The 19,836-nt window shown below is 34.1% G+C and overlaps 1 protein-coding gene across 4 annotated transcripts in view; it reads left to right on the top strand.

The window, feature by feature from the left end:
- AP3B1 (adaptor related protein complex 3 subunit beta 1) overlaps nt 1-19,836 on the top strand; it is a 263,254-nt gene that overhangs the window by 31,878 nt on the left and 211,540 nt on the right. For all 4 annotated transcript variants that reach the window (XM_034656409.1, XM_002920289.4, XM_034656410.1 and 1 more), the window contains exons 2-3: nt 2,220-2,295; nt 15,140-15,214. In XM_034656409.1, the coding sequence (XP_034512300.1) occupies nt 2,220-2,295; nt 15,140-15,214 (151 nt within the window). The remainder of the gene's footprint in view (nt 1-2,219; nt 2,296-15,139; nt 15,215-19,836) is intronic.

The following is a 19,836-nucleotide window of genomic DNA, read 5'->3' as shown; positions in this document are numbered from 1 at the left end:
TTCAGTCTCAATTGGTTTGCCTTTTCGTTTGCCTTTTCTTTAAGTTTAAATGAATTAAATCATGCTGTTTTGTGTCTGATTTATTTCAGTTAGAATAATGATTTTGAGAATTCATCCACTGTGTTGCATATATCAGTAATTAATTTGTTTTCATTGCTGGGTAGTATTCCAGCGTTTGGCTAAATCATATTTTACCGATGGATATTTATATTTTTTCCAGTTTTTTACTATTATGAATAAAGCCGCTATGAATGTTCATGTAAGTTGTTATCGGAAATATGTTTTTATTTCTCTGGGGAGTAAAATTGACTGGGTCACATGGTAGGCTTATGTTTAAATTTGTAAGCATCACCCAGTTTTCTGAAGTGTTTTTTTTTGTTTGTTTGTTTTTACATTCCCACCAACAATATGTGAGAGTTCTCGTTTCTCCAGAGCCTTGGCAACATTTGTTATTGTTCTTAATTTCAGCTATTCTAATGGATGTGTAATGATATCTCATTTAATATGCATTTAACCTAATAATTAATAATTTTAAGTGGTTTTTCACTGGCATTCCTGATCTTTTGTGAAATGTCTTCACCTATTTTGACCATTTTTTAAAAGATTTTATTATTTATTTATTTTTTTTAAAAAGATTTTTATTTATTCGACAGAGATAGAGGCAGCCAGCGAGAGAGGGAACACAAGCAGGGGGAGTGGGAGAGGAAGAAGCAGGCTCATGGCAGAGGAGCCTGATGTGGGGCTCGATCCCATAACGCCGGGATCACGCCCTGAGCCGAAGGCAGACGCCCAACTGCTGTGCCACCCAGGTGCCCCTAAGATTTTATTTTTAAGTAATTTCTCCAACCAAGGTGGGACTGGAACCCTGAGATCAAGAGCCACATGCTCCACCCACTGAGCTGGCCAAGCTTCCCTTGATCATTCTTTTTTTTTTTTTTTTTTTAACCATTCATTTTTGATTGGCTTCTTTGTCTTATAAATGAGTCATAATTGTTATATAACTCGTTTTTTAGATTAAACTTTAGATTAAACTTTAGACTTTGAAATAATTGTAGATTCATATGCAGTTTTAAGAAATAATACAAAGATATACTATTACACTACCGTTTACTCAGTTTTCTTTAATGATAAGCTGTAGTATAAAATTACAGCAGGTGTTGACATTGATATAATCCACCAATCTTGTCCACATTCGCCAGTTTTAGTTGTATTTACTTGTGTGTGTGTCCTGTGTTCTGTTTTGTGTTATGTACAGTCATCACAACATTAAAGATACATAACTGTTCCATCTTGCGTTGCCTTTTATATCCACCTTTCCCTTTCTTGATCTTAACGTGCAGCAGCCACTAATCTTTCTCCATTTCTATAATTGTGTTATTTTATGAATGTTATATAAATGGAATAATACAGTATATAACCTTTTAGAGTTAACTTTTCTCACTCAGCATATTTCTTCAGAGATTAATCAGAGTTATCTTATGTATCAATAGTTGACCTTCCCTGCTGAGTGGTATTCCATGATATGGATGTACCACAGTTTGTTGAACCATTCATCCATTGATGGACGTCTGGCTTGTTTCTGTTTGGCTAGTAGGAATAAAAGCTGCTATGACTACCTGTGTGCAGGTTTTCGTGTATCAGTTTCCATTTCCCAGAGATAAATTCCCAAGAGTGAAATTACTTGGTTCTATGGAAATTACAGGTTTAATTTTATAAAACTGCCCAACTGCCAGGACATCAAAGCAAAATCCCTTCATGTTTATGTTCTTCTTTTTTTTTTTTTTTTTTGGCGGAGGACAGGTAGGGATTAAAAAGAGATGGTGTGAGTGACAGTCTTTCTTTAATGAGTGTTCTTTCTTGAGAAAAAATTCTTTTTGGTTTATGAAAATATTTTAGTGGTGAGTCAAGGATTTTACTTCTTTCTTTTTTTTTATGATTATGCAGAGGAGATTTTGAGATGAGAGAATCTTTATGCATATGTTCACATAGATATTTTGCCCAGAACTGAGGTACAATTTTATATTTTTGTATGATTGATGGGCTTCATTACAATGTAGCACTTTGATATTTATGGAGTAGATGAAAAATATATACTTCATTATATATAAGAATGCAGTTTTATAATATTGTTCATCATTCTAATTTTTAAGAAATATATTTTAATAGCTATATAATGTAAAAAATCGAAATATAGAATTCTTTTTCTTTTCTTTTCTTAGGAATGAAGATCTAAAGCAAATGTTGGAGAGCAACAAAGATTCTGCTAAATTGGATGCTATGAAACGGATTGTTGGGGTAGGTGAAATAGATCATTTCAATTTTGGAAAAGGGACACAGTGATTATATTAAATATGTGTTAAATAATATATTAAGTACCAAATCAAACATCTCATTTGCCCTTTATATTAACTTAGTATTTCTTGTCTAAAATGTTTTGGAGGAAGTTTGGAGTGTCACAATTCAGATACTTGAGTTTTGTTTTTGGGTTTTTTTTTTTTTTTTCAGAACTTGAGTTTTAATTCCATCTTTTCTGTGTTCTAATTTCCCTATCTCTAATATCAAGGTATTTCTCCTCTGAGATAGAAAGAGCTAATCATTTTGAAGACAAAATAAGATTATATACAACAATATTTTGACTTCCTACATAGAAGGATTCTAGATTAGCTAAAGGATTTTCTTGTGTCATTTAATGGCCTAAAATTGTGAGCATTCTTCTGTGTTTCATATTCCCTTACTACCAATAGCAAATGCTGTATTCAGTTTAGTATCGGAGAAGTTCTTTTTTTTTTTAATTTTATTTATTTATTAGAGAGAGAAACAGAGCACAAGCAGGGGTGGGGGCAGAGGGAGAGGGAAAAGCAGACTCCCTGCTGAGCAGGGAGCCCAACGTGGGTCTTGATCCCAGGACCCTGAGATCAGGGCCCAAGCTGAAGGCAGACACTTAACCGATTGAGCCACCCAGACGCCCACATCATAGAAGTTCTAATGAATATTAGTAAATGTAAGAACTTTCACCAGTTTTCAGTTGTAATGTAAAATTCAAACAATTGACTAGTAAGTTATTAGAGGAGTTCAGTTGTCAGAGACCTAAAAATATAATGCAATTCCTAATTATATATAAAATTTTTAATAAAAATTTTTGCAGTTTGTTTTGTATGCACTCTGGGGTTTTTTTGCATCTGATTTATTTTTTACATTCACAGTGAAAGCACTGTTTTAATTCAGTGACTGATGCTAAAGAGTTCCAATTTTTTCTCAGTGGAATTAAATTCACAAAAAACCTGTCTTTCTCATTGCAGCTGTGCTGTTTATCACCACCATTACTAATTTTATTTCCCACATATTTTTATATAATGTCACAATGTAATATATTTGTGTAATTGCACAGATAAACTCTTATACTAAGATGACAATACAAGTCAAACAATATTGTTTTCCAGCAGGAAATGCCACCATATGAAAGTTTGAAATTTCCCTTCTTTTCTTGATATATTAAATTCAAATCCCATTTATTAAAGATAATTATGGGTATCAGTATGTTCTGTTAAAAGGTGACTTGTTATGAAAAATCAAATTTATAAAAGTTAAGGACTAACTGTATCTGTAGAACACCTGCAGGTTATTTGATTCTTACATTCAGGCTTATGTCATTTGGTAATGTAGGGGACATGTTCAAGATTCTTTGTAAATTTTTCAGTTGTTAATGTTAAGCTGTATAAATAATTATGTTTATGGACAGGTAGTTCTTGCTTTGCATGGCTTTGATAACACACAGATTTCAGTTAACACAGTTAAGTAACACCAGTCCCACAGCAACATGGTTCAAATTTCAGTTACCAGAGCACATTAACATAGTAATTGCGTAATGTACAGACTTCACCAGTAACTTTTGAATTTGCAGCTCACTATCATAGATAACAAATACGCATCATGATCAGTGACCAGTCATGTCACTTCTTTCAAAGTCTTTTATTGATTTGTCACTGTGTACATTACTTAGTTTATGTACAGAGAATAAAACATGTAGTTGTGTTCCCTCCTTGCTTCCCAGTGAGAAACCTACTTGACATTTTACAAAAATGGATAATGAGAGATTTGGTCAACAAAGATGAAAATGCAACGAAGAAATAAAAAGTGATAACACTTGGGACTCCTGGGTGGCTCAGTCAGTTAAGTATCTACCTTCAGCTCAGGTCATGATCCCAGGGTCCTGGGATCGAGTCCTGCATTGGGCTCCTTGCTCAGCAGGGAGCCTGCTTCTCCTCTGCCTGCCACTCCCCCTGCTTGTGCTCTCTCCTGCTCTCTCTCTCTCTGGCAAATAAGTAAAATCTTGGGAAAAAAGGTGATAGCACAGGAAATGAAAATCAGGTAGAATGTAAATGGAGTTATAGAGAAATAGCCAATTGTGAAAACGGTGACAGGGCCATTTTTTGAGAGACTCTAATTATGTAGCTGGAAGAATGTCGTAAAGGTCAGCTTTTCAACATAAAGAAGGGAAATGGTTGTGATGAAAAGGATGAACGTATGCCAGAGGAAGAAATGGTGCCACAAAAACTTCACATTAAAGGAACTCTGGGAGATAATTTATAATATTGAAAATGCCAATGATTAAATGTTGGAAGGTGATCCATAGTTGGACAGGAGTTTGGTAATTTACTAAGAGATAGAAAAGATGCTTGCTCTGTGTCTTACATTCAGACTACTCTTGCTAAGTTAATTTCCAACGTTTCTAATGTTCTAAATAATAGGGTACTAAATAAGTGTTAGTTTTACTATTTTTCAGTTTCCTATACATTTATAACTGACAGTAAGAGTTTTAATATTTTTACAAAATTTTTAAAAGTCACAGATTGATTGCAAGATTTATAATTATCAGGATTGCTTTGCATGGTTTCAGCTTGCTTTCCTGCAGGTTACAATCCCTCACTACCATATTAAAGAAAGCCCTGCTCTTAATTTCATTAAATTTTGGCCTTTACATTTCATGTAGGTAAATTATTTCACTAAACCTGAGGATACTGTGGCAATTCCTAAATCTGAAAATGTGGCATTTGGTAATTTTTAAAATTCCTCTTTTAAACTGATAAATAAAAATTGATATTGTCATAATCTGGACTATCAAAAATGTAGTTATAAATAAATGTATCATAAAGAAATGTAAAAAAGGAAATATAAATATAGCCATATATGCCTAGTACTTACAGGCTGTCTCTCATTAAGAAGTTTGTATAAAGGTAAATTTCAAATTTGGTTTTTTAAGTATAGGAAAATGATTGGTAATTAAAAATTATTCTTTCACTTTGTGTAGTACCCTCAAGATCCATCCATTTGGTCACAAATGGCAGGATTCCTTCTTTCTCATGGCTGAATAATATTCCATTATATCTGTATAACTGTATCACCTTTTTCCATTCATCTGTTGACAGATTTTTAGGTTGTTTCTGTATCTTGGCTACTGTGAATAATGCTGCAGTGAACGTGGGAGCATAGATATCTCTTTGAGGTGGTGATTTTATTTCCTTTGGATAGATACCCAGAAATGGGTTTGCTGAATCATATGATAGTTCTATTTTTATATTTTTGAGCCGCCTTCATACTGTTTTCTGGTAGTGGCTGTACCAGTTTACATTGCCACCAACAGTAGAAAGGATTCCCTTTTCTCTACATCTTCACCATCACTTGTTATCTCTTCTTGGTGATAGTTATTCTAAGAGGCTTGAGGTAATACCTCATTTTAAATGTACGTGATGTTATATGTCAATTATATCTCAGTAAGTCTGAAAAAATTCTTCATCATACAAGTGATATAAATATATATGTAAATTTTCAAATAATAATGAGGCATAAAAAGTAAAAGTTTCATCCTCTAGATAAATTTTAGAACTAAATTCTCAAGTTCTGTTAAAAATTGTTTTTGAACTTTGATTAGGATAATGTGGAATTAATGTATTCCCTTCTTGCTTTCATCCCTCTTTCCCTGTCTTCCAGCAGCATTATATTTATATTTTGTAGTTTTTATCATAGAGATCTTGTGTATTCCTTGTTAGATTCATTTCTGTGTATTTTTAAATCTTGATGGGCATTATGAATGGTCCTCTTCATTATATTTTTAACATTAATTATTAATGGTATATAGGAAAACAAATGACTTTTCTGTGTTCTGCATTTGGCCTTCTCAATGAATTCGCTCCTTATCTCTAACAGTTTTTCAGTTTCGTATGCTTGGATTTTCTGGATAGATAATTACATTGTTGGGAAGTTATGAGAGATTTATATTTTATTTTCAAATATTTTTTTTAAAGATTTTATTTATTTATTTGACAGAGATAGAGACAGCTAGCGAGAGAGGGAACACAAGCAGGGGGAATGGGAGAGGAAGAAGCAGGCTCATAGCAGAGGAGCCTGATGTGGGGCTCAAACCCATAACGCCGGGATCACACCCTGAGCCGAAGGCAGATGCTTAACCGCTGTGCCACCCAGGCGCCCCTATTTTCAAATATTTTTAAGTCATTTTTTATATGGAGAAAAAGCCTGCTGGGCTGTAGATTGGAATCGCATTAGCTCTATGGATCAATTTTGGGAGAATTAGCATTTTTACAGTATTTTGCCTTATGATCATGATTCTGTTTCTTCACTTGCTTAGATCATCTTTAATTTCTCTCAACAGTGTATTATATTATAGTTTTTAGTGTTAAATTTTAAGTTCTGTTATTTTGTTAATACTTTCTCTAAATACTTTGTGTTTTTGAATGGTATTTATTGATTGATATATTTCAGTTTTCAGTAAGCAATTTTTGTTTGCTAATTCCCCCTTTTATTAAGTAACTAATAGTTATTTTACTTGAAATTTTTTCAGTGAGCTGTTAGAGCAGTTATTCGTTCACCTTTACTTTTGTCCAGTTTTTAATTTGACTTCTAGGTAGTACCATATTTCCGTGCGGAAGCTTTTAAAATCATTTAGAAATTTTTCTGTTCGTGTGTGTGTGTGTATCATTTCAAAACATGTTTTGGCTAGAAGTAGTTTCCTGGAGGCCAGTCAGTCAGAATTTTATATTGGTTTCAAAGTTTCTTGTATTTTCTTAATGTAAGTTTTAAATTTAAATTTCTCTTTATAATTTATATTTCATGAGCCCTAAAAATGGGGTTTTATCACTTTATACAATGCAGAGTAGTTTTCAGGTGTTTTCATCATAGTTAAAAATACTTAAAGATTTCTGAATTTAATCTGCCAAAATTTTAAATGTTGTGTATTTTACCACATTATTTTCTAAAATTTATCAACGTGCTGGCAATGCATATCTGACTATCTTTCATAGTTAGTAGTCCTGTGGTTCAATAGAGAATCTTTTCAGCAACATCTAACATTGAAAAACCATAATGATAGTCACAGTTTATTTTAGTTCTTTCTTTGGTGATATCTGAGACTTAGAATTATGGGCTAATGTTTCTAATGTTTCATATATTAAGTAAAGTCTCATCTGTGCCAAAGCATCCTTAGGGGAGAAAAGCTGCCTACTTCAAAATCTTGTGGTCACTTACTACACAGCCAGACTCAAGTTGAAGCACTCATACATTATTTTTCTTAATATTTCTGAAAAATACGTGTCTGATTGTTTATAGCACATGTCCCATGTTTTATCTTGGCTTGGTGAAATGTGGTGGACTAAGGAGAATTTGCAATGTATTTCATATAGTGAATTAGTAATAAGCTTTTTAGCTAAAATACTGATGAGTTGACTCTCTGGAGTCCTTGGAGGGATGGAATATTTGTATTGAAATCTTCTGTGTATTGAATCTTTGATGTATTTTCTTTTAGCAAGTGTTAGGTTTGAAGGTCTTCCTCAGATTAGTTTACTTGGCTTTGTAGTTACGGGATAAGGAGCAAACCTGAACCTTTCTTTGATGAAATTATTAGAATTCCTAGAGTTATTGTTATATCTTATTTCATAGTCATACGTGTTCCAGGGTATTTGGTTGGATGTTATTGACCCTAAGAAAATTAAAGGTAGCTTCAGAGTTCCAGATGTTTTTGTAAATATTTTTTTAAAGATCATAAGCCAAATACAAATGGTACAGTATTATTGTTGGAAAAATGGGAAAGTCCATTTAAGAAGAAGAAACTAATGTGTAATTTTTACTGTCTCCAGTTAATGTATAATAAACATTTTAGTCTAAACCTTTCTGGGCATTGCTAATTCTCTTCCTTCCTTCAATGAGAATGTTTCAGTTGTGTATATACTTAAAAGGAGTCATCTTTGTTGTTTTTGTGTTGGAAATTGCTTAAAGGGCCAAGCTTTTTCTGCCATGTTGATAGTCATCAGGACCAGTTCCATGAGCAGGCCTGAGTTTTTAGTAGTGATACAATATCTTAGTGAGTTTTCTCTCCGTTTTGCTCCACTATTACTTTCTGGAATATAAAAAAAGGATCACTTCTTTTTCATTTCTTCATTTATTCTTGCTGATTTTTAAGAGTTGCATTTGGGTCTGAAACTCTGTTAAGATCTTTCTTGCTTCTTTTCCGTCTTTCCTTTTAAATTAGCCAGTATTTATAAGTTGCATATTTTGAAGTTTCAAAAATAAACCATCTTTATTACTGTGAAAAATGAAAACAATTAAAATTTAGAAAAGCACAATTTTTCCTCTTTTCTTCCTGACTTTAAAAAAATAATGTGGATTTTTGGACTTAGATTATTATTATTTATAGAAGAACATGAACAATATATGAAAGTCAATCACTGTATTACACCACATTAACAGAATGAAGGGGCAAAAAACCACATGATCATCTCAATTGATAGAGAAACAGAATTTGACAAAATTTAATAATCTTTCATGATAAAACATTCAACAAACTAGTAGGACTAGAAGGAAACTGACCCAACATAATGTTAAAAGCCATATATGAAAAACCCACAGCTGACATCATAGTCAGCAGTGAAAGACTGAAAGCTTTTTTTCTTCAAAGAGGAAAAAGACAAGGATGCTTGCTTTTGCTCTTCTATTCAATGGAGTATTGGCAGTTTTAGCTAGAGCAGTTAGGCAAGAAGAAGAAATAAAAGGCATCCAAATTACAAGCAGACAACTAAAATTATATTTGTTCACAGACAACATGATTTCGTATTTAGAAAACTAAATATTTTACCAAAACCTTTTAAAATAAATGAATTCAACCAAGTTGCAGCATAACGTAACAATTAGTTGTGTCTATACACTAACACTGAACAGTCCGAGAAGGAAATTAAGAAAATTGTCCCATTTACAGTAGCTTCAAAAAGAATACCTAGGAATAAACTTACCAAGGGGACAAAAGACCCATTACTTGAAAACTGTAAAACATTGCTGAAAGAAATTAGAGAAAACACAAATAAATGGGAAGACATCCTCTGTTCATGGATTGCAAGACTTGATATTTTTAAGATGTCAGTATCAAAGTGAATATGTATTCAGTGTAATTCCCATCAAACTTCCCAGTGATGTTATTTGCAAAAACAGAAGAATCTATCCTAAAATTCATATGTATCCTGAATAGTCAAAGCATTCTTGAAAAATTTATGTTTCACACTTCCTGATTTGAAAACTTAATTCAAAGTACAGTAATCAAAACAGTGTGGTAGTGTCACAAAGACAGACATATATACCTGATAGAGCCTGCAGATATAAACCCTTACCTATATGATCAAATGATCTTTGAGAAGGGTGAGAGACCATTCAATGGTGAAAGGATAGTCATCAACAGATGGTGTTGGGAATCTGGATATCCACCTGGAAGAAAATGAATATAGATCTCTACCTCCTATCATATGTGTGTGTGTGTGTGTGTGTATATGTATATATATATATGTAAAACAAGGCAAAATGAATTAAAGACCTAAATGTAAGAGCTAAAACTGTAAAACTAATGGAGGAAAACATAGGGCAAAAACTTCATGACATTAGATTTGTCAAAGGTTTCAAGAAAAAGTGAGCAACAAATGGAAAAAGTGGATAATTTGGGCTGTATCAAAATTAAAATCTTTGCATCATATGACATCATCAACAGTGTGATGACGCAACCCACAGAATGGGAAAAATATTTTGAAATCTATAAAAAACCATTCTCCCACCATATAGGAATTAATATCCAATATATGTAAAGAACTCAAACAGCAAACAGCTCAACATCTAAAAAAACAACCCAATTGAAAATGGATAGAGGATTTGATAGACATTTCTCTTGTCTCATACTTCAGTAGTAGGTAATATTAGGGCCATTTATGATTAGGTGGTAAGTTATGCTAGGGAAGAGGGTCTCCTATATCCAGTTATTCTCCATGTAGAAACTAATGGGTAGCTTTTTCCCCAAAGTATCTCATATGAACTACATCATGTAGAAATATGTTGAAATTTCTGTCATACCGAAATAATCTGGTTTTTTTAAAATCATATCTGACATAAAAAATGTCCCAGATTGATTCAGTAGCAAAATGAATATAACAGAAGAAAGAACCAGAAGTTGAAGAGAGAGCATTAGAAATTAGTTAATTTGCAGAACAGATTAAAACAAAAAGAAATGAATACAGTCTCAGGGTTTTGTTGGAAATATAAAAAGATTGAACAAGTATGTTCAAAAGAAGAGAAAGAGGTTGGGACAGTAAAAATACTTAAGGAAATAATGGCTGGAAACTACCCAAATTAATGACATAAACTTGTAGATGAAAAGTTCAGAATACCCCAATCAGGATAAACTCAAAGAAAACCATGCCTAAACACATAGCAATTAAACTGTGGAAAATCAAAAATAAAGAAATACTCTTGAAAGTACTTGGGGAAAAAATGATACATTACATACAAGGACCAGTGATTGGAATAACTCCATATTTCTCATCAGAAACCATGGCAGCCAGAAGACAATAGAACACCTTTATTTTAACTAACTAATTAATTAATTTAGAGGGGGGAGAGAGAAAGAGAGCAGGGGAGGGACAGAGGGAGAGGAAGAGAATCTTAAGCACACATTTAATGATCTCACAACCCTGAGATCATGATCTGAACTGAAGAGTAGGGTGCTCATCTGACTGAGCCACCTAGGCACCCCTGGAACATCTTCAAAGTACTGAAAAAAATAGAGGTGACATCTGGACAATAGGTTTGAATTGCATGGGTACACTTAAACATGTTGTTTTTATAGTATAGTATTATAAATGTATTTTCCCTTCCTTATTATTTTTTTATGATTTTCTTAATATTTTCTTTTTTCTATCTTTATTGTAAGAATACAGTATATAACACATATAACATGCAAAATATATGTTAATCGACTGTTTATCTTATTAATAGGGCTTCCAGTCAACAGTAGGCTATTAGTAGTTAATTTTGGGGAAGGAGTGAAAAATTATACATGGATATTCAGATCTGTGGGTTGATGCGTCCAACCCCTGCATTGTTCAAGGGTCCACTGTATTTGGTAAGCGTAAAGGACTAATTTTATCCTTCTTAGGTTATACTGAGAGGTTTTAAATGGATATAGATATCGTATATATGATAGCTATAATATAAAGGCTAGCAGGAAGGTGGGATTAAAAGGGCCTGTATGGTTGTAGGATTTCTACATTTTATTTGACCTGGTTCAGTGTTAACACTAAGTAGACTGTGAAAGGTTTGCTGTATCTTGATTTGTCTATCTAATAATCCCTAGAGGAAGAACCACTAAAAGTTAAACAAAAATGTACAGCCAAAAAATAAATATCAAAATTAAAATAGTAAATACTTAAATGCTCCCAAATAATGGTTGTAACACTAGTCAGACAAACAAAACACAGACAGTAAACAGAAAACAGGTAATAAAACCATAGACCTGAATCTAACCCCATCAATAATTATATTAAATTTGAGTGATCTAAAATCACCAACTAAAAGATATTGTCAGATTAGATGAAAGTATCAGGATGCAACTATATGTTCTCTAGGAGAAACCCACCTTTATTTTTTTTAAAGATTATTTGAGAGAGAGGGAGAGAGAGAAAGGGAGCGAGAGAGAGCACTAGTTGGGGGGAGGGGCAGAGGGAGAGGGAAAAGCAGACTCCCAGCTGATCAGGGAGCCTGATGTGGGGCTTGATCCCAGGACTACCCAGTGGAAGATAGTCGCTTAACTGACTAAGCCACCCAGGTGCTCCAAGGAGAAACCCACTTCTAATATAAAGACATAGATTAAAAATATAGGAATGGGAAGTAATACTAGGAAAACACTAAACAAAACAAAAGGGCAGCTTCCATCCCCACCCTAGCACTTTCCATTTCTTATATAGTCCTTTTTCCCCCCCACAGTACTCTCTTTTACCATCTCTCATATTGTATTGAATTGTTTATTGTCCCTCACGCCCGTTAGAAGGTAGACTCTAATGGGCAAGGATTGTGTACTGTTCACAGTTGTATCATCAAGGCCTACAATAGTCCCTGGCAAGTAATGCTCTCTCAAGAAATATTTGTTAAATGAATTTGACTATAGGGTTTTTTCTTCTGTCGTTTTTTGAATAGTGTTCTATAGAGCATTTGGGGAATCCTTAGAATAGGATGTAATAGGACAGGATCTCTGACTTCAGGTAGTCACTGAGTGACTGAAACAACGGGCCCTAGAGAACATTTGATCCCTCTCTCCTTATTTTACAGATGAGGAAATTGAAGGAGGTGTGAAAATCATACAAAGATGTTTTAGCTGCAGTATTTTGTTAGCTTTCTGTACTACTCAGCAGGTTTACAGAATACTCAAGTCAGAGTGCTTGGGTGGCTCATTCAGTTAAGCATCTGCCTTCGGCTCGTCTTGTCATCCTGGAGTCCCAGGATCCCTGCGCTTCTCCCTCCCTTTCTGCCCCTCCCCCCTTTTGTGTATGCATGTGCTCTCTCGCGCGCTCTCTCTCTCTCTCTCTCTCTCTCTCTCTCTCTCGATCTCTGTCTCTCAAATAAACAAAATCTTTAAAAAAAAAACCCAAAATACTCAAATCATAATATGACAGGTAAGGAAATAGAATATAAAAAAACTAGCTTGTATTAGAGTATTTTTAAGCTATCCTGTAGAAAGGATTATTGAGAAATTGCTAACACGGATTATAATGCTCAAAATATCAAGTAGCATATTGTAAAACACTTGTTATAAATTTATAAAACTAATAGTGTCCATATTTTCAGGTAGTTTCCTAGATATAGTGTAATTCATAAAGAATCCCTTTCCAGAAAATTATCCTATAGTTTAAACTTTATTTTGTGGCTGCCAAAGTCTTGACTATTAATAGACATAAAGATATATTCTGGGAATGAGAGTAAAGGAAATGGGGATATAGATAGACATAGAACTATAATAAATAGCAATAAAATATAGCGCATAGAAAATTCCAAATGAAAAGTATGAATTAAAAAATTCTAGAGGAAATTAGAATTGGGTGACATGGAAGGCCAGGTATTAGAAGATGACTCTAAGAAGGGAGAGTGATTAGAATTTGGGAGGAATGTGAAAGGTAAATTTAGTTGGGGGTGTGGTATGAGTACAGTCATAGGTGAGCCAGAGAATGTTCTGGTAGTGGTCAGTTTACTTTCATAATAGCATTTGTGTAGAACAGTAATGATTGATGCGCTTAAAAGGGATGTTGCAAACTCTGAAGACATTTACTATTAAGTGAAATAGTTTGGATTCTTTTTTTTTTTTTTAAAGATATTTATTTATTTGAGAGAGAGAGAGCATGAGCAGGGGGATGGGTAGAGGAAGAGTGAGAAGCAGACTCCCTGCTGAGCAGGGAGTCCAATGCGGGACTGGATCCCGGGACCCTGAGATCATGACCCAGGCTGAAGGCAGATGCTTAGACTACTGAGCAACCCAGTCAGTCGCCCAGTAGTTTGGATTCTTAGGCACCCAGGGGCTTTTGAAATCTTTGAGAGGAGCTTACATAAAGACAGTAGTGTTTTAAGCTTGTGAAACTGTCAGTGATGTACATTATGGACGGGAGCAGGAGACTGTTGGAAAAAGTCTTTGTGAGGTGATAGTGACCTATTTTAAGATAGTAACAGTGAGAAAGGATTAATGTGATTGTACAAAGAAATCACAATGGGACCTAGTTATTTTGTAGATTTGTAAAGAAACCCAGATAATTCTGTGGTTTCTGGTATCTGGGAAAATTGGTGGAAATAGGAAGTTCTAGCATGAATGCCATTTTATCATGAAAAATAAGTTTGGTTTTAGACAGCAAGTTTGAGATGAGAGAGACCTCTAATGATGTCCAATTATAGAAGTGTTACTAGGTCTCAGAGTTAGGGCTAGAGTTTGGAGAATTGATCCCCCCCATAGTGGTGAGAGTTAAGTCCTGAAGGTGAATGAAATGTTAGGAGTTTCAGAGATTACAGAATAGTGTAGCCTGGAAAGATGGTGCACAGAACTTTAGTGGACAGAGAAGAGGACTTGGCGAAGGGAACTTTGAAAAGTAGTGGTTGGAGAAGTAGAACCCATGAAAAGAAAGCCAGGGGGAGAAATAGCTTGTTCAAAATAACATTCATCCCACTCCTTCCCCCCTCCCTGCCTCCATTGCAAATATAAGTATAATTTTAATATAAGAACCTGGGAAATAAAGAACAGTATACATATTTAAAAAGCATTTACACCCTCATTAGCCAGAGAGAACTACTGTAAATATTTTGTCTTAAATTACTGTATATTTCTTCTTTAATGTATCTATGTATTTGTGTATTTATGTTGATACACAAGTCACTGGTTCTTTGATGCAGATAGTCTAGATAAGTAATAAGATAACTCAAAAAGACTTCAGCTTGTTAATTCCATTGCTTATTTGCTGATTCCATTTTCTAAATATTTATTAATTTATTTTTATTTTTTTAAGATTTTATTTATTTATTTGATAGAGAGACAGACAGAGAGAGAGGGAACACAAGCAGGGGGAGTGGGAGAGGAAGAAGCAGGCTTCCAGCAGAGGAGCCTGATGTGGGGCTCCATCCCAGAACGCCAGGATCACGCCCTGAGCCGAAGGCAGACGCTTAACGACTGAGCCACTCAGGCGCCCCATCGTTTTCTAAATATTTAATGTATTAGAATTTATGTTTTATTTTCAAATGACTAATTTAAAAAAGGTTTCAGCTCTAATACTCTACTTTTATTCTTCAGATGATTGCAAAAGGGAAAAATGCATCTGAACTGTTTCCTGCTGTTGTGAAGAATGTGGCCAGTAAAAATATTGAGGTACTGGTTTTTTTTTTTTTTAAGATTTTATTGATTTATTTATTTTAGAGAGAGAGAGCGTGAGCCTGTGCACACATATGCGGAACCGGTGGGGGTGGGGTTGGTAAGAGCAGAGCGGGAGGGAAGAGAGGGAGCACAGGAAAGAATCTTAGGCAGACTCTGTGCAGAGTGTGTAGCCCGACCTCACAATCCCGAGATCGTGACCCCAGTGAAATCAAGAGTCTAATGTTCAACTGCTCAACTGGCTAAGCCACCCAGGTGCCCCTTGAGGTGCTATTTTGATTCATAATTTTCATGATTCCTTTTGTAAAAGAGTCATATTTTTCAGTTACTTTGAAATGCAGCATAAGATCCTTAAGTATCACTAAATTTTTTTGTTATAGTTAAAATGTCCATAATCTTAAATAAATAAACCGTATTTGGATTTTTGGATGGAGAATGTGAAAGTAAATTGAGATTAATTCACCTGGGTGAATGGTGGTAACTTGTTGCTTATTCTTAGAAGCCAGTTTACTTGAAATTCTGCTCTAGGGACTTAATTTTATGATAGCACATGTCCAGTGAAACAGACCTGAGTTCATGCAGTATAAGGCCAGTGTTTGAACCCAAGTATTATTTCTCCAAATGTAGTGTTTTTCTTGCAACATTTTAGCTCTGGTATACTCTGCCTCTGTACAGCAGAAGGTGGGCAGAGGCAGGATGTATTGTGAGCCTTCAATTACTTGTCTTTGTGTGGGTTTGTAAGTGGTGTTTGAAACAGGAATTCAAAGAACTTTGAGGCCAAGGTAATGTTGGGTCAGATGGACTAATGACTTTTGATAAAGTATAAAAGAAAAATAAGAGTCAGTGTAGAAACCATTGAGCAAGATGAGTAGGATGAAGAGTTCAGTGAAAGGGATAAGAGATTGATCTGAGCAAATGGCTTGTTTTTGAAAGAATACGAGGTAGTCAGGAAGAGGATTGAATGATCATGTCTGTCACGCATCTCACTGTCAATTGATGTGGTAGTGATTGTCTGGAGGATATGTTTACTCAGTAAGAAGTAGTGATACATGCATGAGAATGAAAATGCCAGCTCACATGCTTCCTCTTTGCCCATTGCTAACAGCTGTGACCATCAACTGTGGGGAATGTGCTTGGCTCTGTTTTTGAGTCTGGAAAGTTTGACAGAAGGAGCAATTTCCACTGCAGAATATTTTCAAGGACTTAGTGACGTCGAGGTAGATGTTTTAGGTGGAGTTAGATGGAGTATAAGAAGTAGAAATTAAGAATATAAGGGAGTTTTTCACATAATCAGCTATTAATATTACTATTAAAACTATATCTGTTTTATTTATTTATTTAGTAGGTGCTTGCCCTAGGGTGTACAATGTACATCTTATTACAGTCTACCACTACAGTTTACATCTTTAAGTTAGCACTATCTTCACATATACTTTGAAAACCTTATGACAGTGAATTTTCATTTTTCCCCTTCCATCTTTTCCTATGCTATCATGAATTTTAATTTTAAATATGCTAAAACTTCCTAAAAATACATGGTTATTTTTGCTCTAGTCGGTCATCTTTTTAAAAGATTATTGAAATACAGTTAACATGCCATAACTTTTAAAGTGTGCCATTCAGTGATTTATAGTGTATTTACAGAATTGTGCAACCATCACCACCGTCTACTTCCTCTATATTTTTATCACCTCAAAAAGTAATCCTGCTTTCATTAGCAGTCACTCCTTATGCCCCCAGCCCTATGCAACCATTAAATCTACTTTCTGTTTTTATGGATTTGCCTATTCTGGGCATTTCATATAAATGAAGTCATATAGTATGTGACATTTGTGTCTGGCTTCTTTCACTTAAAGTGATGTTTTCAAAGTCCATTCGTGTTGTAGTGTGCATCAGTACGTCATTCCTCTTTATTGCCAATAATATTCCAGTCTGTGGATGTGTACTGAGTTTTGTATATTCATTCATCAGTGACACTTGGGTTGTTTCCACTTTTTAGCTATCATGAATAACACTACTATAAACACTTTGTACAAGTTTGTGTGTGAACCTGTGTATTCATTTCTCTTGTATGTATACCTTGTAGTGATATTGCTGGGTTTTATGGTTACTGTATGTTTTTTTGAGGACCTGCCAAACTCTTTTCCACAGCAGCTGCATCATTTCACGTTTGTATTAACACTGTATGTGTTTTAATTTCTCCACATCTTCACTGATATTTATTTTTCTTTTTTGAAAAAAATTATTTTCTTTTAGATTATGGCTATCCTAGAGGGTATAAAGTGGAATCTCATTGCTGCTTTTGCATGCATTGGACAGTCTTTCTCAGTCAAGTTTCCTTGGTTGGCAGTACTTTGTACATGTCATTTCATACTGTTGCTGAAGGAATTAAGCAGATCTTATGGTGATTCCACTGGTGGGAGGACTCTTGGAAGCTTGTGCTTGGTTTCCTCTGGACTTCTTCACCCATGTACCTTTTTCTTTTACTAATTTTACTATATATCCTTTTGCTGTAATGAACCATAACCCTAAGTAAAACAATGTTTTGAGTCCTGTAAATCCTTCTGGCCAATCATCCAGCCTGAAGATGGTTTTGGTGAACCCCCAACACAGGACTATTTAGATTTTCTATTTCTTCTGGGATCTGGGTTGGTAATTTGTCATTCAGGAAGTTTATCCACTTCATCTGGGTTGTCAGTTTATTAACATAAAGTTGTTAATAATATTCCTTTAGTATTTTTTTAGTGTCTGTGCCTTCTGCAGTGATATTTTCTCTTTCATACCTGATATTGGTAGTTCTTGTATTTTCTCTTTTTCTCTTGACCAATTTAGAGCCTTATCAGTTGTATTGACCTTTTTGAAAAATAGCTTTTGGTTTTATCAGTTTACTTTTTTCTGTTTTCTGTGTCATGGATTTATTATTATAACTTTTGTATTTATCTTTCATGTTTCAGGCTTATACATAATGTGGGGTTGGTCCTTTTTTTAATATCTTGACTTGGAAACTCAGATCAAATCTTTCTGTTACTGTAAAACCTTTAGCACTATGTATTTTCTCCTAATATTACTTCACTTGCATTTTCCAAATTTCATTTTATGTATTTTCATTGTTGTTTAATTAATATTTTTTATTTACTTTATGATATCTGTTTTGACTCATGGATTATTTAAAAGTATGTTGTTTGATTCCCTGATATTGGGGGTGGGAGAGTTATCTTAATGATCTCATCGTTGATTGCTATTAACATAATTCCATTTTAGTCTTAAAATGTACCTAGTATTATTTCATTCTTAAACTTTATGAGAACTTGTTCATAGATCACCAAAGTTTATTTTGGTGTGCATACCATGTGCAATTAAAGAGAATGTGTATTCAACTGTTGTTAGATGTATATTCTGTAAGTGTTATTTAAATAAATGTGGTTGATAGTGTTATTTTTTTATATTTTTAAAATTGTTTTTACTGACCTCTTGTCTAGTTGTTCCACTGATTGCTAGGAGAGGGATTTTGAATCTCCCAATCATGATTCTGAAATTGTTCATTTCTCCCTTTAATTTAGTCATTTTCTAGCATATATTTTAAAGCACTCCCATCAGGGATCACTCTTTTTGTGTCTTCCTGACGAAATGACCTTTTTATCCTAAAATTAAGTCCTTCTTTATTTCTGGTAATACTTTTTGTCTTAAAGTCTATTTGATTTGTTACTAATATTGCCCCTCTAGCCTTCTCATCTTTGTATGGTGTATCTTTTTTTCATCTATTTGCTCTCAGTCTATGTGTGTCTTTGTATCTAATATGCATCTCTTATTCACAGCATATATCTCCATCTTTTCCCCATCCATTCCGTCAAACTGTGCCTTTGAATCAGATTGTTTATTTTTTTAACATTTAATGTCATTATTGATGTGTTTGGATTTGAGTGTACTGTTATACTGTTTCTTTTCTACTTGTTCCTTTTGTTTCTTTTTTCCTTTCCTCCCCTTGTTTCAGAAGAAATCCCACTTAAATTTTCTTGTTTTTATTATTTATTTATTTTTAAAGATTTTATTTATTTATTTGACACACAGAGAGAGACGGCAAGAGAGGGAACACAAGCAGGAGGAGTGGGAGAGGGAGAAGCAGGCTTCCTGCTGAGCAGGGAGTCCAATGTGGGGGCTCAATCCCAGGACCCTGGGATCATGACCTGAGCCGAAGGGCAGATGCTTAATGACTTAATAACAAGGTGCCCCAACTGTTTTTATTTTTAACCTGTTTATCTTTGCCTTATTTTTACTGTTGACTGTATTCATTCTTAACTTTTTGTAGTTTTGTTTAATATTGCATCTGTTCATTTATATAGAAATCTTGCAGCTGTATACATCTGTAATCCTCCCATCTTTTATTGCAGCTATATACATCTATATTCCTCCCATCTTTTATGTTTTAGTTATTATGCATGTCAATTTAAAAACATTGTAAGATAATGCAATTTTTGCTTTAAGTGCTCATGATTTTTAAAGAAATTAAGAGGAAAAAAACAGAAAAAAAGTGATTACCATTTATCCAGATATGTACCATTCCCATTGTTCTTTGTATTGTTAATATCCAAATTTCTAACTATCATTATCTTCCTGCCTTA

This window comes from Ailuropoda melanoleuca, chromosome 3, assembly GCF_002007445.2.
Source record: "Ailuropoda melanoleuca isolate Jingjing chromosome 3, ASM200744v2, whole genome shotgun sequence".
NCBI classification, from domain to species: domain Eukaryota; kingdom Metazoa; phylum Chordata; class Mammalia; order Carnivora; family Ursidae; genus Ailuropoda; species Ailuropoda melanoleuca.
The sequence above is the reverse complement of the archived record's forward strand: the minus strand, read 5'-3'. Positions and strand labels throughout refer to the sequence as shown.